The sequence below is a fragment of the Orbicella franksi genome, chromosome 8 (assembly GCF_964199315.1).
Source record: "Orbicella franksi chromosome 8, jaOrbFran1.1, whole genome shotgun sequence".
In the NCBI taxonomy this organism is placed as follows: Eukaryota; Metazoa; Cnidaria; class Anthozoa; order Scleractinia; family Merulinidae; genus Orbicella; species Orbicella franksi.
This window is the reverse complement of record NC_138152.1, coordinates 24,431,437-24,455,039: the sequence shown is the minus strand read 5'-3', so window position 1 is coordinate 24,455,039 and position 23,603 is coordinate 24,431,437. Positions and strand designations below refer to the sequence as shown.

The following is a 23,603-nucleotide window of genomic DNA, read 5'->3' as shown; positions in this document are numbered from 1 at the left end:
GTATGGAGCTCCGCTATTATATTCTCATTGTAACCATGTATACATTTTTTAATAAAAAATTAATGAATTGTAGCCTGCATCCCATTAGTTTATTCACACAAAACGTCAAGTGTTTTAGGCGACCTTTCTTCCTCCTCCCCCCCTACTCCATGACCCTGTTTCTTTCTTCATTTCATTCTTGCTCTTATGCCATAGTAGAGCTTGCTTCATAATTTCATGATAATCTTAAATGGCTGAGCTTGTGGTTGTTTTTATTGATGACTTGTCAGCAACTGAAAATCCCTGAGGACCCCAGAGAACAACGCCCAATACTGCGACTAACAGCGGGGGCACTGGCTGGGATTGTCTCATCCACTGTTACATATCCTCTAGATTTAATAAGGTACAGTACACTACAATAGGGCAAAAGGTTTTCAACTTGACAATGAGTAAGAGCCACATGCATGTACTGTAAACCATGGGCTGATTTAGGGGGGGGGGGTGGGGGGGGGGCAGAGAGGGGCTGCAGTCCCCCCTTTTTTCTTGCATTTTTTTTTTTCAATTTTTTGAAGTGAACTATTTTTGGAGTGCTATTGTGCAATTGCCACAGCAATGTGTTTGGGTTGTGGATTTGGAGCAACTTTGCACTCTCCAGGCATTCTTTTGGCCGTTTCAGGATCCACCCCTGTAACCATTGAATCCCTTGAATGGTGCAGTGCATATTACGGTGATGAAAGATATGTTTATTCTCAAAATTTGTCTGTTTGCATCAGATTAACTTACCACATCTTCACCCCCTCTCCAACCTTTTTTGTTTTTTCCCTTTACGATAAGTTTTTGGTACCCTAATTGATATAACCTTGAATGGTGAGCATGAAGTGTCTATAATTATTACCAAAAACACAATTACCACTGCTGACTTAATTAACTCCAACCGCTGCGCATTAATTCTCTTTTTTATTGCCTGGTAATTGATAATTACGCTGTTGACAATAGACCATTCCCCTTAGTAGGTACAGGGAAACTTCTACAGGCAATGACATAACTTGTGCTCTCTTTGGTGAATAATACCCAGTTAAGGAACAAAAATCAACAAGATTCATTCTCAGTTCCTGGAATTTTTTATACCCATCATTGTTCATTAAAAAATGCTTGGCTGGAAGGCAACAAATATCTTTTAGGGAACAACAAATGCAGCTCTTTATTATTACATATATTTTAGTACATCTCATATATCTTAGTCTGTTACATTACAAATGAGGGGTTGATGTCGCTTTACAACTACGGCACAAAGATTCTTTTTAATTTCTTCTCTGACCTCTCCAAAATGGTGCATCCAAAAATTAGTCACAACAAACGTTTCTCATCCCAAATTCCCTTTATCACACATTTCAGACCCAGTACGCTTACTATAAGTATCCCACTCCTCCACCTCCCCCCACCCCCTCCACCACAGGGTGGGCAATTTACATTATGGTACAGAAGTATATAAAATGCTCACCCTCACAGTAATTCAGGTCATTTAAAATAAGACTGGGTATTCAATATGGTAGACTCTAATAATTAACCAAAATTTTTGACACAAGAGAAGGTAGTGAGAGACGTTACAGGTAAGAATTCTAAATTGTAATAACTGTTCTGTTACGATGGCTTGTGGTATACACGCATGTATACTGTTGGGTTACTTTTTGTTGTATTAGAGCAGCCTTTTATAATATTTTCATTTTAAGTGCAGAGTGCACTGTAAGTAACTGGCTAGTTAGGCTCCCGGTTATCAACTGCTAAAGAGCAAGGGCACTAAGATGAAAACTTTGTGCAATTATCCAGACTATATTACAATTTATTCTAGATAACCGTGAGATCTTTGTGGTACTCCTTTCTGGGACAAACTGTGTCGTTCTTAACGCATGCGCTGGAGATCCGTTTTATGCCTTTGTCCTTTCTTATGCACTGATTTATAAAATCCAAAAGAGTTTGGATTTTTTTTTGAAAATTAAACTGAACGGTCCGTCACAACTGCAATATTTTTGAAAATTTAAACTTATAGAGGACTTAATCCGTTCATAGATGGTCAAACAGGCAACTCGTCGTAGACGAAAGCACAGTAAGAATTTTTCCCTTCTCCACTTGTCCAGAAACATGTTAAACGCGCAGTTTTCTCCTCGATGTTCCCAGTTTAGCAACTGGCCTCTAGATCTAGCAACAAACTACGAAACAGCGGAAATATTTAGTGTTTCTACAAACAAATTATAGTCCTTGTTTATCCGAAAAGGGCTTAAAGTTCTGACTTTAATTTGATTTGTTATTCGAGCATAGTTCACTCATCAGCTTCCGATCCGCTCTCTTCGGAGCTTGATTCAAACGTGAAGGCAAAATTTGGATTTTCTGTGAAAAAGTTCTGGAGTTCGTCGATTATTCTGAACTGTAAATGAAGAAACTTCATCTCAACATCAAGTTCTCCCATGCATTCGTCGAACTTTTCTGGCGTTGTGATGGATTTTTCCAAAAATTTAAGGAGTTGTGTAACTTTCTTGTGGTGCAGCAGGGACTCCGGAACTGGCAGTGGTTGACCGTAAATCTCGTCTGACAGAACAAGATATTTTAAAATCTCTGTCATCAGAATTGGATGTGTTTTTGAGCTGTCCAACAAATCTGCCAAGTTCTGGGCACTGGGGACTTTACTCGGCGTATCAAGCTTCGCCATCATTTGTGCATTGAGTGATTCTAACCAAGCATTGATTGGGTAAAACGATTTGTATGTAAACATGAAGTTCACAGGAAAGTCCGATGTCGTTTCAAATGTATCTGAGCCTAAAACTGGCGCCTCAGCCATATCTTCGTCCAACATAGAAAATCCAACCTCCAGTGTAACTTTAACGCTCTTGTCATCCATTTGCTGGAGAGTGTTGGATCCACTGATGAAGTAATGTGGACAGTACTTTTTCTTAACACAGGCTCTCAAGTCTTCCATCAGGCGTTTTACGCGATCGCCGACCGTTTCCATGGTCCACTGATCGATGGGTACAGTTTCAAGTGCCCACAAGAAAAGCGTTTTCGGGGTGTATGTGGTTATTATGGACTCCAACTTGATGCATCGCGAGAAAAGGTACTTGAATATAAGATAGCACATCTTCTGTTCTTCTGTGATCGAGGTCATAAGTGTCCTTTCTGCCAATGAGAATGAGTATCTCCACTGTGTCTGTGGGACGACAGTGCTCGCGGCACTGTCTGCCATGTCACCATTACTTGGCGCTTCTGAGCTTTTCACCGATGCGTCAAACTTGGGTACAATATGACACCCGTCTTGTGTTACCTTCTTAATGAGTTCCTCAGGAGGCCACCCTGATGGTCTGTTTCTAGTAGGCCACCCTTTAGCACAGCTGGGCCATTCTTTGCAAGGCACTGACAAGCTGACATCCTCGGTAAGAAAAAGGTGCCGGCCTTTTTGGGGACTTAAATCTCCGATACACATCACCACATGAACCGCTGGGCCCGCTTGTCCGACATACTGGAGGTAGTCTCCAAGGGATATGCAATCTTCCTCGTGGTACACGTTCTCGCTTTTGTGGTGTTTTTTTATTCGGTGGACGTTTAAAATGGCTGTGATGATTGTTAATACGTTATACATCTGCTCAATGAGAAGCTCCGAGGATAAAAGCGTGATTTCTCTATCTTTGACACATAGGTTCTGCAGACCCGGTACCCAATCCACATTTGGAGGGACCGCCAACTGAGCATAACCTGGAGGCAGCGAAGGAATGACTTGCAGTTGTAGAGGTTTCTCTAAAGACTTCAGATCAACTTTCTGCTGTGAATTTTCGCTGGCTGAGATATCCTTAAAACAGAGGTTGTAATCGCATTCAAAAGACAGACCTACATCTCTCATTATGTCATCTTCAGAGTGGACAGGCTGTCTAATCGGTTGGATAATGGGCACATCTTCTGGCATGCTTCCAACTCGTTGGCCGTCATATTTTTGATTCGCTATGAAGCAGTTATCTAGATCGAGCGATCCACTGTGCTCTAAGAGCGTTTGTGTAGTTCCTGGCATAAGTTGATTCAGCATGTGGTGCAAGTTGGTTTTGACATGTCCAAAGCAGGTCTGTTTGATTATGGTCAACATCTTGTAGATGTTAAAATTCCAAGGACTGTAAGGGACACCTTCTGGGTAGTCTATTTCAAAGGGACCGTCATCTGATCCTCCCTCAGCCATAACTATCAAAACAAAATAACTTTAGTAAGTAAGGTCAAATCACACGAGCCTGGTGGGCCCTTGACTGATGGAGTTTACACGTATTCCACAAAAATAACAAAATAAAATAATAAAGCTCATTTTGTGGAGTAACCTGCCGCAGAAATTTTTCGATTTGGTTAAATCTTTGATTTTCTATGGCTCGTCAAAGTACGTCAAAACGCCGCCATTTTGGTTCACGACCGAGTTTAACGGGGCATGGGTCGAGGGCCGGATGTGATGTCAAATCCAGAACACGGTGATTCTGTAAATTCGCATATTTACTTGTTTCTGTGGGAAAAGGCTGGGAAAGTAGTTCGAAAAAATGTTAGCCAGGTGCGTTGTAGTGGGATGTAGCAACACAGCAAACGTACAGGAGGTACTGCGCTTCATGCCATACCGTTTTGTGGAGAGATGATCGTCCTCAAGAGAAGAAACGTACAAAGCGATGGATCGATTTCGTGAAAGCGAAACGTGCAAAGTGAGAGGCGTCTGAGTTTGCTGATCTGTTGTAAGGGTTTCAAACAAGATGATTTCGCTCGACGCCTGGATTTTCAACGAGAGGAAGGGATTTTGCTGATTCCATGGCTTAAGTGAGACGAATTTGGAATAACCGCTTTTCCATCGATTCGTGCAGCCGTTGTTGCATCGATCTGATCTGATAAACAGCAGCAGTCAGTCAGCACAGCCGATAGATACAGAAAAATGGTGAGATAGTTTTTTTTGAGCAAATGTTACCAGCCGTTGTATGTTAGTATCCTTCCTTGTTCAATTCTTTGAAAAAGAAATCTGTAAGGGTATTTTGGGAAAGAAAGTCATGCGAACAAGCACACTAGTTTGGAAGACCCACCGTTCAACAAATGTGGCCATGGAGACATTCAAGCAAGGAATGGCTTAGAATTAGTTTACATGTTCAGAACCCTTTTTACAGATGGGTATTATCAATATACAGAGAACACACTTCGCCCAGGACCACAACAATTTCAAGCTGTCTGTGTATGTGTCTGTTTCTGCATGAGGCTTGTGGACTTGAATTGTATTTATAGAAGTTTTAATTATTGATACCATGGTAATACATGCATGCTTATGAGATTGCATCTGTGCTGACCAAATGCTTTTGCAAATGAGGACACGTTGTTCCAGAAACATTGCTGAAGACACAAATATTTCACTCTTTGCCCAGCATGGGAAACATTGTTGTGACACAAAAAATGTTCCTGATAAATATTATTTTTCACAGGGACACGGTTGTGTCCATAAGAATGCATCTGCAACTTGCTGCACTGTAGAAAAGCCATCATTGAACTGATGTTGTTGTTGTTGTTGTTCTTTTTATTATTATTATTATTATTATTATTATTACTATTACTATTATTATTATTATTATTATTATTATTATTATCATTATCATTATTTAGCTCGTATTAGCTGAGCAGTAGGTGTGTATGGGAGAATCTTGACTGAGGACCGAACGCAGTGAGGTCTGTAAACACGATAGAGGTTAAGATTCTCCCATACAGACTGACTAAGCTTGGTTAATAAGATGTTTACTATAATTTGCAAACAAGAACGATTTAATTCTTTTAATGTAACTGGTTTGTACTAACTGACATTTTGCTTTGCTTTTTTTTTCTCATCAGGCTTTTTGGCACTTCCATAAATAAGTATTGTTAGAAGAAAACAATGATTTTGCATTTTAGTTTACAACTTCTTCACTGCAAAGCATTACCAGTCTAGATGCCGGTCTAGATGGGAAGATCTAGTCTGCTTTCAATATCAGTTTCAGCCAATCAGATTTGTGAATTTGGTAGTTTCTAGTCCTTGTGAGACAGGGCCATATCATTATTAGCTTGTCATTATTTTCCAGGAAATAGATTAAAGAATACAGAATCAAAAATAAATAAATAAATAAATAAATAAATGAATAAATAAATAAATAAACAACATAATTTTATTGTTGTCAAGGTTGATTGCGACATGTAAATGGTCAGTGAAGGGACACAAACATTAAATTTTCCACTTGACAATAAAAGAAAGAAAGGCAGCTGCTTCCAGTTTGTAACACAGGATTATAATAATTCACATTTCTAAGCAAAAGTGAAGAAAAAGGGGTCCTTTTGATGTTTCATGGGCCTTTTTTTATTAGTGTGTTGTACGAGTAAAACAAACTGTCTATGTCTATGAACCAATAGTTCAGTAAGCTGTTGGTCTCCAGGTGAATAAGACTGATATGTTTTCGAACAAATGCCATATTTTTGCAGTATTGTACAGTTGTAGAACAGTTTGTGTTGCAGTTTGTCAAAATAAGTACAGTAAATATCAAGCCCACTCTAGTTTTGTTCGAATTCCTCATAAAGGTCAAATCATTCAGAGCTTTCATCCTTTTCAACTGAAAATTCCTTTCTAGTAATATTATCGCTACATAAAGGAGTCCTCTTGTTCCCCAACATCCCATACACCAGCCTTGAGAAATCTTAGTATGAAACACTTCGTAACTAAAAAAGATTATTGGAAAAAAGTTTTCTAGTAGTGGGCATCTTATGGTGAGGGAAGGAGGGTGGATAGGGCAGGATACCTAAAAACAAAGCTCAATGAAGAAATCACAAAAAGTAACAGTATTGTTCGAGAATCACTAAAGCATGTTTGTAACAGTGATACAGGACTAAACGGGTGTACACTAATCGTAATTCACACTTGACCAACCAAAGATTGCAATAACATAACCAACCCCCTAGCTACCCCCCTCTTACTCAGGAACTTTACAATGACTTGTTTATACATGTAACTGATCGTTTCACAACTATACTTGTAAATTGGAAGAATCACTGTTAAGTAAAATGTTGTGTGCATGCATGTAAAGACGGATTCGGAAACATTTTTTTTTTACTTTATACAGCCATGTGCATGCCTAAATTACCTCTCTTTGCTGCCAGTTTGATGATAGGTTTGCTTCCCTTTAGTTTTGTATTTGCCCGCTGCTAATCTTAAACTCCATTTCTGAAGGCATACAGGTTTAATTCCTGGATATTCGGTAACACACTTTAAGATAACATCGGCGCCAATATTTTCAAGAGCAAGATCACTCTTCTTTGAGTCTTGACAACCACAACATTCGTTGATCTTTTGAAGGGAAGCGACGCTACAATTTTTACACTTGCACGTAAAGAACACAAACACTGTCATGGGATAATCATTTTGATCTACATTGAACGCATGAAGTTAAAATAATTTGAGAAAGTGAACGGACTTGACTGTTATTACGAAAGTATATTAGTGCGAGATCGAAGAAGGCGCGAAGATAGTAAAGACGCGCCACGCGCTACAGTCTTACTAGTATCACTCTTCGACTTCTACATATCATTGCCTTCGAGTCTGTCCAGCAGAGCTCGTTCGAGTTCTTTGTCAGCATCCACCTCCTGGTATTTGGCTGTCCATTCTCCATTGGCCAGAGAGTAGTCAGCATACAAATCAGCCCGGTCGTCACCGTTTGACTATTCAGTTTGCGATGTTGATAAGCGTGAGCGGTCATTCTCTTCAGCGATATAATAAATTTCAGAGTTTTCCGAGTCAAAGCTCATTTCAGAATCAGAACAACTAGAAGACATTGTTAGTAAAAACAGAAATCGGTCGACTGCGGAGTCCCAGCGAAAGAACTTGTGCTGCAAAAAGGCTTCTACACTCGGACAAAATAAGAGACCTGACTAGGACAGCCAAAGCATTCGTTCTGGATTTGACGTCACAGCTTTAACTCTCCCCAGATTCCCTATGGGCGGTCGCGAACCGTTCGAAACTCGGTTTCGAAGGGGCACAGAAGTTCGAGGATTTAACCAAATCGAAAAATTTTAGCGGCAGATTACTCCCCAAAATAAGCTTTATTATTTTAGCGAAATAAAAAAATTTGGTGTTAGCTAACACCAAAATACATGTATTCCATGAAGCGACCAGGAGAATTTCTACTCCTTCTGTATGGGATGTTGTTCCATCGCAGGTTAACCCCCAGCATTTCGTCAAGTTTCCCCGAGAGGTATTGTGATAGTGAAGTGTCTTGCCTAAGAACACAAAACAACTTACTCCGACTAGAGTTCGAAACCTGGACCTCTTGATCTGGAGTCCGGCGCGCTACCCACTAGGCCTACTGCGTTTTCCTCTTTAGAAAGAAGAGAGTAATTTTGGATTAAGTTTCTTGGAAAGAGAAAATTTTGCTACGTTGTAATGAAACCTCTTAGGTTGGGACAGGGTCAGTGGTAGGGTCATGTGTTCCCGTAAAATAGATGGATGAAATGTTATTGAAATAAGTCATGTACATGTGAACTGCGGAAATGAAACTAGGTGATAAAATTATCCTCACCGCGACAAAATTTAGACGATTACATAAAGAAGCATGAAAAAAGACAGAACTTAAACTGGATTTAAATTCCACTCGAATTTCAATTTGATTCATCCCTTAGATGTGATTAACTGAAATTTAAAATGGTTGTGAAATTAAGAAACTAAGAGTTTTACCGATCAAACTCAGAATTGCAGTTTTACAGTACAGTGAGTTTAATTTCTGACAAAGTGTTTTTAAAGCTAATACTGCACAGTATAAGCGATTTATCAAAAATGCGTTAAGAGAAAAGAGGATAGAATGGATCCTCAATGTACCGCAAATTGTTCAAACAGACTTTAAAAACTAAGTCCGGTGTAAATCAGTGTATCTTAGTTCGGTTACCCCCATTTGTTCATTTTGCCTGAAAGAGCCTACCGTATTTTCCCTATTAAACGGGAGACCCCGTTTAAACACTGGTCTCGAAAATAACGGCGGGTCCAAACTTCTTATTTTTAAATCAACGCCGGGGGCGTTTGATCCAGCAGATACGGTATGCCTGGCTTTCAGTGGCGACTCAGGCACTAACTCAAGCAGAAGCGCACCGAAGTATTTTGTGTAACGCAAAAATGAAAGTCGAAGTAAGCATCAGTTTTAATCAAAGCTTTTTAAGAGTCCCTGTCCATAAAAATGGAAAATAACTCGGCAAGGGTCGAAAATTCGATTTCGCTCATATTTTCATGGTAGATAGGCTAGGGCAATATAAAAACTACTGGATAGTTTTTTTTGGCAAAATATCCTTTTATTTCAAAGAAATAGGCAAATTACCAAATTCCGTTAAAATCGTCATTTGACACACCATTTTATTAAACAAGTTTGAGAGCTTCGCATGCAAAACCACATCATTCTTCCGTCTTTAAAATACTCAAATATTTTTGTGCAATGCTTAAATGTGTACTGGGTTGATTTTAGGGAATGTCGCGTTGTCTTTTTGGGTGCAAAATAATTAAATTTCGAAGACATGCATTTCATTCGCTTAAAAGTACTTCGTGAATATAATTAATTTTCACCATGTACGAAACCTACAAATGGATTATGCTTCTGGTGGTTGAATTGCAGAAGGATGGTCTACAGATTCCTGTAAAAATTTCTTTGGGCAAATGATTGTGAGCGACGCGAGAGCTTTTCAAAGTACATCAAAAATGCAAATATTTGATCATTCCCTTGTCGAATTTCAATTTACGGGTTAGACGTATATTTTAGCATGCGCCACATCACTTGACCTATGTTAAGCTGAAATAGACACAGAGCTGATAATTTCGAAATGTTCTAACCTCATTTGCTGTAGAAGGCAGGTCCAAAGCCGATTTGACGTGTTTCTGTTACCATTCGTCGCACATAAAGCAGAAGTTTGCTTTTGTTTACATAATGTCTGATGTACATCGCCAACTGTCAACTTATTTAATGGTCGAGTACCATGAATCTTAACCCACTTTCGACACATATGATCACCACTGCAACTAAGTCAAAAACGGCTTAGTCATTTGTAGATAGTTGCTTGCTTTGCACTACACCAAAATATTACGTTTGATCATAATGGTTTGATGGCTTGAATCCTTGCCCGCAGCGGTTCCTCGTTCGTCACGCAATGCTGTCATCCCATTTTAGGGGGTAGGGGTAGGACAGTTTCTATCCTTATACGTAAGGCTCCGTAAGGCTTGGAACCACTGGGAACACACAATCGTGTTGAGTAGGAAGAGATTAAATTAAGAAATGAAAAGAATGAACAATTTACCATTGCCCCTATTGTTATCTTTTACTCGACCATCGCTATCTACGTGCCCTGCGTAATACTGTAACGCTAAACCAGAAGCATATGCTTCTGGCTAAACTCATACCTAGGTCTTTTCGCGCTGTGCAATTATTTTTGGTTTACATGTAATACAATGGGCTACCCTCGGAGAAATGGGTGGTGACCGCTTAACGGGGCTAGCCGCTTAAATAGAGGTTGGTGTACCTTGAACATTAAATTTTTCACTATCGGGTCATAAATTTCTTGGTGAACATGGAGTCAATTCAAGACAATCATGATAGACGTGTGTTTAAGGACGGTGCCTACTTTTGTTAGTGCGCAAACGTTCTGCGCATCGCATCGCGCATCGCAACGCGCAAGGCATGGTTTAAGCGCCACGCGCGCGCTGGGTTGACATGACGCAATCAACTTCGCTACCAAGTACGCGACTAAATTAAAAGCACAATTTTCCTACTGTGACCAAATCAAGTTTAATGAACCTGTACTTAAACCAAGAACACCAGAACAGCAGCATATCGCTAACCACTAACTGTTAACGTCTTCCAGCTGAAAAACTAGCTGTTATCTGTCGAGAATTATACTGAAATCCAACTGTAAACATGTACCTGCAGATGGCGTAGTGCGCGCGCAAAACAAGTGCGAGATACGCAAATGTTTTACTTACTAGGGAGGTGGCAGCAAAAAATGTAACGGGCACCGTAAAAAGTTTAAAAAAGGATCAATAACTTTAAAAAACGCGTGGTTACCCCTATATTTTATGTTATGAAGTGGAAGTGGCAAGCCTATTCAGCATGTGATTAGTTTCTGGTTGTGAGCAAAAGATATTTAGACTGTATTTTAGCTGAAACAGAGGAAGGCTGTCAGAGACGCTAAAAGTGCTGTTACAACGATTTTGTTATTAAAAACATACCAAAAATGGTTTTTATGTTACCATTTACCATGTAGTTTTCAGATCTTTATAAATGTGTTTGCTTTTCTGTATGTAAAGGCGAGTTCTTAAGAAAGCTGTGAAGAAATATCCTCTCCTCCTTTTTTCAGAAAATGCTGATGTCAGCTTTTTTGAGATTCAAGGCTAATTATCTCGGAAAAATGCGTGGCTACCCTCTTTTTTCTTTGTGGATTCCGATAGACCTTGCAAAGATCTACTTTTTCCGGAAGGTCCTAACCTGGCGCAAAAACCTTTGTATTTAGCAGGCACCGTCCTTAAACTATCACTCGTCATGCACCTTCAATTTCAGACTCTTATCTGCCATCGCCCTGTCCAAAACAAAGTTTTTAAATTTTGGGTGGTCGCTTAATAGGGGTGAGGACAATAATGAAACCCTTATCGGAAGGACCAAATGGTGGCCGCGGAGGTAACCGGTCAATAGGTTTTTTATTTACAATACTTTACTGGCAATAATCTTGGACTGAATTAATAACAGTCCTCTATTTTCTGTTACAAACATGCCAAACAAAATTCGCCAAATAAAATGGCATGGTCAGGGCTATTTACTCACGTAATCACTAATTAAATTTAGTCTGTTTTTCTCACGAATTAGACACGTTGTGATGTCCTATTTTTATTTCAGCTAGTTCTTGCTTCTGTGATCTATAATTTCTTTATGGCGATTTTTTTAAAATTCCAGTGAGTACACTAGCTTTATCAGCTGTTGTCTGAAACATCAGAACGTACAACAAACATGATTTGGACCAAGGCCACATACACTATAGAATACGACCATATAAATATATACATATTATTATATATATGAACAAACAGATGAACAATGATTAAATTGTTTCACTTATCCTGAGAGTATTCTATACAAAATAGATCAAAATGTGCAGCATATGCCGTGACAGCATTGCGTGACGAACAAATAACGGCTGTAAGATTGTGCTGCGCCGACACTGTAATGTTTGTCACTAAGACTCGGACGCACACAGCGACATCTTGAATTCGTTTATTCAACAACACCACTCGTCACGTGCAACATAATGTATTCTAATTTATGCAAGCTTAAACATGACATCTTCCTTTCCAATAAAAAAAAAAAAATAAACAAAACCGAAAACAAAAGAAAACAAAGGAATAACAAAGTAGGTCAACAAGTTATGTGACAACAATTCACAGAAAATTGCTAAAAATGTCTGTTCCACACTGTTGTCACTATTAACTGGAACTTCCCCATAACCAACAATAACACAGCCTAGTAGTAAGCAAATAAAAAAAAAACAAAACAGTCTGATTCAATGTCTGGTTACTGAGTGTGGACAGTTCAGTTCATAACATAGTCCTCTCTGAATCTTGCTGGTAATCTGACAGTTCGGCCGCTGGAAGTACGCTGTGTCTGTTGAGGACTGCAATGGCTGGATGAGTTTAGGGAGGGCATGGCAGCATCAGGTGGTGGGACGGCAACTAGCGGTTCGGCTACTACAGGCACGCCTGGCCCATCAATAGCTGGTCCTGCGATCAGTGGAGGCGACTCGACTGTTGGGAGCAGGTGATGACGGTTTCGTCGGTAGGTGGTACCATCAGGTGTTGCAACTATGTAGGATCTTGGAGCACTATGTTGTGCAGTAACGATGGCAGGCTCCCAAGTCTTTCCTTTTCTTATTCTAGCTGTTTCACCCTCCTTAATACTCGGCAGCTGCTTAGCATTCCGGTCATAGTACATCTTCTGCTTATCACTCCGCTGTTGCAGCTTCTGTTGGGGGCTATCAACCACTTGAGGTTTCAAGAGAGACTCCACAGTAGGTAGTTTGGACTTCAACATGCGACTCATTAACAGCTGAGCAGGTGACTCCTTAAGTCCAGAGATGGGTGTGTTCCTGTACTCCAGTAGAGCAATGTAGGGGTCATTTCCGTCTGCACAAGCCTTTCTAAGTAAATTCTTGATGGTCTGGATTGCTCTTCCACTCATCCCATTGGACTGTGGGTATCTGGGACTTGATGTGGAGATTTCAAATCCCCACTCACTTGCAAAATTACGGAAAGCCTTGCTTGAGAAGGGCATGTTGTCGGCAACAACTTCATCTGGAATACCATGTCTGGCATAAATTGATTTCATGCTAGTTATAACAGAACTAGCTGTCTTGTCTTTCATAAGACAAAGTTCCGGATATTTAGAGTAGTAGTCAACCACAACTAAATAAGAGTTAGTGTTCAGTTCAAATATGTCTGCACCAAGCTTCTGCCATGGTCTCTGGGGAACTTCATGAGGCAGGAGAGGCTCTTTCTGGTTCTCTCTTTGATACTTGAGACACACTGGGCATTTAGCCACCAGTCTCTCAATTGCAGTAGACATGCCTGGCCAATAGACTACAGCTCTGGCCCTTGACTTACACTTTTCAATACCAAGGTGACTCTCATGGATACAATTCAGGACAGCTTGTCTCATATCTTGTGGGATTATGAGCCTCTGGCCAAGGAACAACAGGACTTCTACTTCATGAATTTCACTACGAAGACTCCAGTAATGGGCAATTGATGCAGGCAATTGGCTTCTGTGGGAAGGCCAACCATTCTTAACAACTGTACATAATTTCTGAAGGTCTTCATCTTGTGCTGTTGCGGACTTCATTTGTGCCAATTTCTCCTGGGTCATGGGAAGATTTGTAATGAGGCTATGGACCATCACCTCCATGTCATCGTTCAAATCATCACCTGTAGGCTGCTCATTCAGAAAGGCTCTTGAGAGTGTATCTGCTACATACATGTATTTGCCTGGAACATAAGAGATGTTGACTTCATACTTCTGAAGTCTCAGAAGCAGGCGTTGAAGCCTTGGAGAAGAATTAACCAGTGGCTTCTTTGTGATTGATACCAGCGGTTTATGGTCTGACATAACATCTACTGGTCTACCATAAACATAATGATTGAATCTCTCGCAGCCAAATACCACTGCAAGAAGTTCTTTCTCTATTTGGGCGTAGTTTACTTCTGCTTGGGTGAGAGATCTTGATGCGTAGGCAATTGGGTGGCCATCCTGGAGAATGCATGCTCCTAGACCTGACTTAGAGGCATCCACTTGCAAATTGACTGGCTTAGAAGGATCAAAGAACTTTAAAACAGGCTGACTTGACAGGATCTCCTTTAGATGCTCCACTGCCTGTGTGTGCTCATGTGACCAGATCCAAACTACATCTTTCTTCAACAGGCTTCGCAAGGGGGCAGTAGCTTCTGACTGATTAGGAATAAACTGAGAAAAATAGTTCACCATTCCCAAGAATCTCCGCAGCTCTTCTCTGTTCTGGGGTAATGGCATTTGAACTATGGCTCGCACTTTCTCAACATCTGGCTTCAATCCTGATTCAGACACAATGTTCCCCATGTACTTGACTTCACTGACTTTGTACTGGAGCTTTGCTGGGTTGAACTTAACTTTCGCTTCTCGTGCCCTTAGCAAAAGCTTTCTCATGAGTGTATCATGCTCAAACTCATCTTTAGCAGCGATAATTATATCATCAAATATGACTTCCACACCATCAATGTCTCCAAATATGGATTCATTCTTTTTCTGAAAAACCTCTGGTGCTGAACTTATACCAAATGGCATTCTTTTAAAGCGATAACGGCCATACGGAGTGTTGAATGTGCAGAGGTGAGAACTTTCATCATCTAGACACACTTGCCAGAAACCATCCTTTTCATCCACTATTGAGAAAACTTTCTTGCCACTTAGACGACTTGCTATATCTTCTGCAGTTGGAATCCTGTGGTGCTCTCGACGAATTGCCTTGTTAAGATCTCTGGGGTCTAAACACAGGCGTAGGGACCCATCACGTTTCTCCACAATGACGAGACTGTTAACCCACGGGGTGGGTCTGTCCACTTTCTGAATAACATCTTTCTCTTCTAGCTCCTGGAGTTTTTCTTTCAGCTTCTCAAGCAGACTATATGGCACTCGCCGTGGTGGGTGAATGACAGGCTCAACTGTATCATCCAATTCAATGTGATAACTGCCTTCCATACAGCCCAGTCCAGTAAAGACGTCAGGAAACTCATCCAAAATTTCTTCCTTTGTGAGTGGCGCCTGGGCAACACTCTCTACTCTTCTGACCAAATTTAATTTTTGGCAAGCTGAAAGTCCCAAAATCGGTGGTGACTCAACAGCGGCGACAAAAAATGGCAGGTTTTCTTTCATTCCACGAGCTTCACAGTGTAAGTTTAGTGTGCCTTCAGGTTTAACCTTGAAGTCTCCATAAGATGAGAGAATGACGCTGGTTTCCGAAAGCGGTGACTTATTTCTGAGTTTCAAGTACACACTGAGTGGCAACACATTCGCTTCGGCTCCTGTGTCCAGTTTGAATTTAATCGGTGTTCCGCCGACACGTAAATTCGTAAACCAAGCCGAGTCTTCGACAGGCGGTGCACTAGTCACTGTTCCGATAAATAATTCTTGATCTCCATTATCTGATTGAACTTCTAATTCGACTCCACCAATGGCGCCTTGATCGCTCGGAGTGACTACGTGTACGGGAGATTTCATTTGCGGACAAACTCTGGCGAAATGATCTTTTCCTTTACAAACGAGACAAAGCTTTCCAAACGCAGGACATGACTTTGGTAGATGCTTAGTACCACACTTCGAACAGTTGAACGGTAATTTAGGACGCGGCGGTTTTGGACGCCTTAAATTGAACTTGTTTCCGACCCAATGAACTGGAACGCTCTTGTCAGAATCTTCCAATTCCTTTATTTGACTCGAGCTTGCTTCGCCGGCTCTGCAAACACTTGCTGCTTTTTCTAGGGTAAGGTCTGACGATTCACGGAGCAGTCGTTCTTTCAGTCGGGTATCTCTCACACCAAACACAATTCGGTCGCGGATCATGAGGTCATGCTGATCGCCAAATTCACGGGACTTTGCACGTGTTTTCAGCTCGGTGATAAACTGATCAATTGTCTCGCCTTCTTGCTGTTTGCATTCCCAAAATCGATATCTTTCAAACACAGTGTTCTTTCTCGGGTTGACATACTCCTCAAACTTCTTCTTAAGATGAGCAATCTTGTTTGGATCCTCACCAGTAGCAAACTTAAAGGTATTATAAATTTCCAGCGCTTCTTCACCGATCACGTGAAGCAGGATCGCGCACTGAACTTTCTCGTCTTCTTTTATTTTGCCAGACGCCGTCAGATAAAGGTCGAATCGTTGGACCCATCTTCTCCAATTTTCACTTGGATTTCCTTGAAGCGACAAAGCTTCCGGAGGCTTGAACGAATCCATTTTACTCCTGGTACCATGTAATGTTTGTCACTAAGACTCGGACGCACACAGCGACATCTTGAATTCGTTTATTCAACAACACCACTCGTCACGTGCAACATAATGTATTCTAATTTATGCAAGCTTAAACATGACAGACACGCTTATCAGCAATGGTCAGCAATCGATCAAACGTAACATTTTGGCGCAGTGCAAAGTAAGCAACTATCTACAAATGACTCAGCCGTTTTTGACTTTGATGCAGTGATGTTCATATGCGCAGAAAGATGGTCACGGATTCATGGTATTCGACCAATAATAGGTTGCCAGTAGGCGATGTACTTCGGACGTTCACCTTGTGTAAACAAAACCAAACTTCTGCTTTATGTGCGACGAATGGTGAGAGATCGACTAGAAACACGTCAAATCGGCTTTGGACCTGACTTTTACTACAAATAAGGTTAGAACATTTCGAAATTATCAGCTCTGTGTCTATTTCAACCTATTATAGGTCAAGTCATGTGGTGCATACTAAAATATACGTCTAACCCGTAAATTGAAATTTGGCGACGGATTGCCAAATATTTGCATCTTTGACGTACTTTGAAAAGCTCTCGCGTCGCTCACAATCATTTGCCCAAAGAAATTTTTACAGGAATTTGTAGACCATCCTTCTGCAATTCAACCACCAGAAGCTTAATCTATTTGAAGGTTTCGTACATGGTGAAAATTAATTATATTCACGAAGTACTTTTAAGTGAATGAATTACATGTCTTCGAAATTTAATTATTTTGCACCCAAAAAGACAACGCAACATTCCCTAAAATCAACCCAGTACACATTTAAGCATTGCACAAAAATATTTGAGTATTTTAAAGACGGAAGAATGATGTGGTTTGACATGCGAGGCTCTCAAACTTGGTCAATAAAATAGTGCGTCAAATGACGATTTTAACGGAATTTGGTAATTTGCATAATTCTTTGAAACAAAGGGATATTTTGCCAAAAAAAAAACTATCCAGTAGTTTTTGTCATGCCCTAGCCTATCTATCATAAGAATATGAGCGAAATCGAATTTTCGACCCTTGCCGCGAAATTAAGAATTTGTCTAAGGCACTCTTAAACCCTCCGACACTTTTGGCAATGGAAATTGCTCGGTTTTACTTGCTGAAAGCGCGGACGATTGCTGTAGCTTCCTAGCCATAATATATCTTTTGAATTGGTTCATGCTGCGTTTCGTTTTCAGTTCGCAAGCGATTATCAAGGCACAACGTAAGTATAAACGCAAGTGATTTTGAGAAAAGGGAAAATTTGGAAGAATATGATCCTTAGCGGCCTGTCCTTGGCTAGAGAAGTGATAAATTTATTCAGAGTCGGTAACTGCCTGTGAATGTTTACCTCAGCCAAATATTTTGACACCACTATCGCCTTCATAGGTTTCAGCTGTTTCAGTTCTGAATAAAACTACAGCTTGCTGGTTTGCTTTTCGATTTAATTACGACATATGCATCAACAATCATATTCCCAGAAAACTTATTTTCGCGGAATTACTTTATGATCTCGTATTCCTATCACGTACACTGTCATCACAATTCACCATGTCAAGGTAGCCAGGTCATGGAAGTATGCTTGTCGAATCATCATACTGAAAGCGCTTTAGTACGCACTTTCTCTTCCCTTGTAATAAAGATAACCGAGTTTTTCAGTACTTTCTTATTTAAGTTCCTTTAAAATCATCAGGACATTTTATGTATCATGTACTTAACAGAGCCATTGAAGTGAATCTGTAGGCTTACCTTGGCAATGAATATTCAGTTAGTATGGCGAAGGCGCAGACGAAGATTTACGAGTGTAATGCAGCAAGTTGGCCTCTAAAAAACCAGATTCACCCCTATCACTCAGTAAAGCGCAGAAGATCGATCGTCGTTGCGTCTGCGGTTTTAAAGACTAAACGCTCAAACATAGAATTATACTTTCAGGGAATTGTTCCTCGGCGTTGCAGCGCGGAATCAGTGATGAATTACGCTCTACGCTGTTTCTTCCTATTGGGTGTTTGACAATACGGACCTTGTCACGTCAACACATTTATGTAGTCTGATTTTAATTCTATGAGTCCTGGGTGAACCCCAGTTTTTCTATCGTCTATGTTAGCACAGGAATAGGATAAACTCTTTTCGACCGTTTCTAGCGGTTTCAAACTAAAACCATGTAATTCCGAGAATCGACAAATTGATCACGAGACGATCATTCGACCCAAGGGTCATCATGAATCTTTATTATTTTGTCTCTGTTTCTAACGAAAATAATAAAGGCTTTTCATGCGCGGTTTGTTGTAATACGAAAGATACAGCCAGAATAACTCATTTTAGTGGAATTTCAATAACGTGTTATGTAATTCATCTGAATCATTTGGATCTCAGCGATTCTTAAAACTTGTTTTCAATTATCCCGTATGAAACCTCACTTAGAGGTGACTGACTCCATTAGGAAACTTTGTCTGCCTCCCTCCCCTCCCTCCCCCTCTAGTTTCCTCCTTTACCTTGTTAATGGCGTTAACCATATTTGGAATGTACTCGATCCCTACGATTTTTAGGTGAAACGAAAACTAAATAGCGGAAGATGACTTCTCCAGCACTTCACCCATTTTATTGTAAAGTTTTTCTCTCGTTCCACGAACAACAAGAACCGGGGGGTACTACACCCAAACTTTGGTTGGGGTGTTCCGCTGGGGTTCTACATCGCTTATCCTGAATATGACGGAAAAACCTTAATTTTCCTACCCTGTTTATGACAATATATGTAATTTTATATCCCTGTATATGACAAACCTTAAATCCCTAACCTGTAAACAAAAGTAACACCCTGTCCATGACACGAAACTCGAATCGGTAGCTCGGAAACCGGAAAATGGATACCCCATCTATGACAAAAACCTCGAAAAACCATATCCTGTCCAGCGGATCATCCCCGTATAGTCAACATATAGGAATACCCTCCCTTCCGGGAACAAGAACTTGTTCTCCTTTGGAAAACGATTTTGATATATTTTTGTGCTATAACATTGTTTTGTTTAGAGAAATGACGAAATCTTTATCCCTAAAGTACGTCTTGAACATCTGCCTTAAAAGATAAAGGCATGCGCAACATTTATCACCCCACAGTCCAGTAAATACGAGTGTTTTAATTTACAGAAACATACGACATGCATTTGTGACCATTGTGAAAGAGGAAGGCGGTCTTATGAGCGGAGGTTTATTCAGAGGATTAGGACCATCATTAATAGTAAGATTATCATATAACCAGATTATTGTACATTCTTGTAACAAAATAAAGTTGCTGCTGTTAACTTAAATTTATTTTGCATTCCACAAGGAATAGCGCCTTACATAGGATTGAATTTCGCAGTCCATGAGAGCTTGAAAGGTATGTTGTAACGGAGTAATTCTATTCACGTGTCTTTGATGCTATGTGGCCTTAAAGTGCTGATAATGGGCCGGAAACACCGTTCGATTGGTGGCAACGACAATGTTTTTCGTGAGATGCCCGATGTAATGAGTAATTCTCCCGGGGGGGGGGGGGCACTGCCATATATGGGCTATATAGGTATGTGCCGCTGTGAAGGGTATGGTTTTCAAGCAGTTTACTCTAGGATAGGGTATATAAATCAGAGCGTTTGGGTCTAGAATAGGGTATCATTTTTCACAAAACTGATTAGTTGGTTGAAGATTTTATCTAGTCTAAGGAAACCAGGAATGGCCACTCAAAAATATAGAAAAATCAAATCAGCAAGTTTAAATTTACGCAAATCAGCCTCAACAGTGTCGATAGATGGGGGATTTGGGGAGTTTACTCTAGTATAGGGTAGCAAAATTCAGCTGAACTAGCTCTGGTATAGGCTAAGGGTTCCAGGGCCCCAGCGGCACATCCCCACCCAGAAATTCCCAAAGTACCTCCCCCGGGGTAATTCTCGTCGCTGCAATAGAAATTTCATGCGACAGCTTTTAGAAGGTAAAAATTTGATTGGCCAAGTGGCTCGAGAGCGATGCTGCACTCAGACAAGCAAATTTTTGTAGGAACAAGAGCAATGATGTCCAAAAAAATAACTGCAAGTGACGCTATGCACGGCGGGGGGTGGAACTCCCATATGAAACCGACGGGGATGGTAGTAGAAAATTTTGAAATCGCCTCCTAAAGAAGACCAAGCTAGACGTGGCTCACGCATTTTTTAACCCCTAAAAGATACTTTACACTTTATAGGCTTAACCCTAACTCTAAAAGTTTTCATTTATCGCAGGTAAATCAGGTAAATAAAATAGATAATTTTTTTGCTTTACACACCTAAGCGAGACGACGAGCATACCTGTCTGTTTCATATGGGAGTACCCCCCCCCCGGGGGGGGCTATCCATAACATAGGCTTTATTTTAATTGTCTCAGGATAGGTCATGACGTACTACCACGTCCAGGCTGGCGGACATAAGTTAAGGGTGTTGACACATGAGCGAGACTTACCAGTGGTGGTCAAACTGTCTTGTGGAGCGGTGGCTGGTTCTGTAGCTCAAACTGGTAGGCCCTCTTCACTCACTGTTCCTGTATTTTGGTAACTTTAGGACTTAATGCTAGGTAGGGCTGCTGGGCTTTCACGTAACTCCCTAAAATTGTGTCAGCGTTAAGGACCGTTCACACAGGCAAGTTTTGTCGCCCAGCCAATGCAATTTTTGTCGTGCAGAAGTTGCAACCTGCGGCGATATCATCGCGATTTTAGTGCAGTTTGTCAGTGCAAGTCTATTTTGTGAACAAAAGCCGTGAGCCTGATTTAAAGTGAAACTGCTACTCAAACTCGCCGTGTTTCGTGAGTTGCATCTCAAACCGTGCCGATAAACTGCACTGAAATTGCACTGAAATCGCAGCTGGTTTACACGCGCCATTTTGGTGTTGCAACCTGAGCGCGACTTAAATTACATTGCACTGCGCGACAAAATCGCCTGTGTGAACGGGCTTTTCAGCGGGTTATACTTCCTGAAAGAACAAAAAAAACTATCCCAAAAACCCCTGATTTTTTAATGAAAATCAAAGTGAGAATGTTTTTTTTTTTCCGTCTAAAACCTCGTTCCCGAGGTCTCTAGGCCATTTTCTCGCTTTGGTGTCCTCCACTCTCCACTTTGAAAAGTCATGTGATAAAATCGCATGAATTGATTGGGTAACGTGGTTAGTGACTCACAGCGATGAACCTTTAAAATCGCGGGAACGGGCACACCAGAAGAATTTTACCGAATTTAAATTGTCGATCGATATCTGACGTGCCAAATATCCGACTCGCCGATTTTCGTCGAGGGCGCTGTCGGCGTATAAAATCGCTTATTACATGTACATCGCTGGCTTGAGAGTTGCTATCCGAGTTCAAGCCCTGGCTTGGTAATTGTGTTGTGTTCTTGGGCAAGACACTTAACTCTCACAGTGCCTTTCTCCACCCAGGAGTATAAATGGGTACCAGCGAACTGTCAGGGAAACTTGGCGAAATGCTGGGGGGTTGCTTGTGATCGACCAGCATCCCATCTAGGAGGAGTAGCAATACTCCTAGTCGCTACATGTTACGGAAACCGGGATAAGCTCCGGCTCTGTGGGCCCCTTGGTTCGTGTGCAGACTTTACCTACCTACCTACCTACCTACCTATCCTTTAGAAAAAGCAATTTCCACAATCAGGACAAGAACAAAACGCTAAGTTCCAGCAACCCTTACAAGAAAACTATAAACAGCAATACAGCACTGTGGTGCTCCATTATAGCTTATTGTTAATTTGAAAATATTAACTCGGGTACCTACCCTCTTGATGTGGCTCGTCGCCGTATACAGATGAAGGGCACCAGTGGAGAATTATTCAAATACAACTCAACGTGGCACGCTTTTAATATTATTGTTAACACTGAAGGAATTTGCGGCTTGTTCAAGGGAATGTTGCCAAATTAAACCTTTTAAAGGTAACTCAGTACACTCTTTTTTAGATATATATGGGAAACTTTTTTCTATGAGAACGTTGAAGCTGTAAAATAGGTCCAGGTTTTAAGAAAGTGCTAAGAACGTAACTAACCTGAGACTATGAAAAAAAAAAAAAACAAAAAGCAAAAACAAAAACAATTCTAAACCGTGTTAACAAAACAGCTTTAAAACTCAAGTTGTTTTACTTTGGAGTGAATGGGGAATACGACAGGCAAGGGGAAAGAAAACGTTACACATAGTTAGTATTTGTTGCAACAACAAAGCAGTACTGAAGTCGCTTGATTCTCTTTGCAGGTTGCTCCCACTGTTGGCATTCAATTTGCTGTGTATGAAGTAACCAAGTCATTGTTATACGATTACTGCGAAAGTCAGTAAAACTTCCCGAGGATTCGCCAATCGGAAAGAGTTACACCTTTTGTACCTCACTACGAATGCATGCATGGGACGAAAGCTTATCATTTTGACCCGAAATAATATCTCTTCTTTTTAACTAGATAGTGTGTAGTCCATTCCTCTCTTCTGTAGCACTTAATCCCACCCCCACCCCCGCCAACTCTCTCGTCAGAGACGCTTTTTCAGCCCCAAGTGAAACATTCAAATTAAATTCAGCCAACTGACCAATTAAAAACCGGAACTTTACATCTTACTATTAGCAGCTTACAAATGAACTTGTCATCTAATGAAATATCTTTTGTTTTATAATCACTTTGCAGTGAAACGACAATAAAATAATTTCTCACTAAGTATAAGTGATGAAGACGTATAGGAGTGTGCATTTCGTTTATTGATCACATATAAACAGCCCAGCCAGTAACTTTACCAATGTACTAATGTCCATAAAGTGATGCACTAAAATAAATTGTTTGTGAGTGAAGAGATCAAGAGACGGATATGCCGTCGAATCACAACTCCTAACTGACAAAAGCCTTAAACAGCGTTTTCCCGTGAAGTCTGTCGGCCATATTGGTGTCCCTAAACAGTGAAAAGTCGGCCATGTTGGTATCCAAATCAATCCTGAAGGAGACAAACTCTTTTGTAATGCAAAAACTTTTTTTTCCTTAAAGAAATATGGCCGCTGGTCACGTGAG

General features: G+C 40.6%; 1 protein-coding gene and 1 long non-coding RNA gene across 3 annotated transcripts; one reads left to right on the top strand and one right to left on the bottom strand.

Annotated features, from left to right (window-relative positions):
• Positions 1–461: 461 nt before the first annotated feature.
• Positions 462–19,688, bottom strand: LOC145495838 (uncharacterized). The gene is made up of 2 exons (XM_081475423.1): positions 18,315–19,688; positions 462–4,194 (listed from the first exon to the last, which is right to left on the bottom strand). Exon 2 carries the CDS (start codon positions 4,190–4,192, stop codon positions 2,297–2,299), a length of 1,896 nt encoding a protein of 631 aa, XP_081331549.1. The 5' UTR covers positions 4,193–4,194; positions 18,315–19,688; the 3' UTR covers positions 462–2,296.
• Positions 16,681–23,091, top strand: LOC145495867 (uncharacterized). 2 transcript variants are annotated; one of them, XR_014050482.1, is made up of 4 exons: positions 16,681–16,977; positions 19,710–19,800; positions 19,891–22,496; positions 22,810–23,091. It is a non-coding gene; the product is annotated as an uncharacterized LOC145495867 (long non-coding RNA). The 2 variants fall into 2 exon arrangements; XR_014050481.1 differs by having other exon boundaries at positions 19,710–22,496.
• Positions 23,092–23,603: the final 512 nt, after the last annotated feature.

Bases quoted from the DNA above. Each gene is read 5' to 3' on its own strand.
- LOC145495838 (XM_081475423.1), bottom strand. From the start codon at position 4,192: ATGGCTGAGGGAGGATCAGATGACGGTCCCTTTGAAATAGACTACCCA.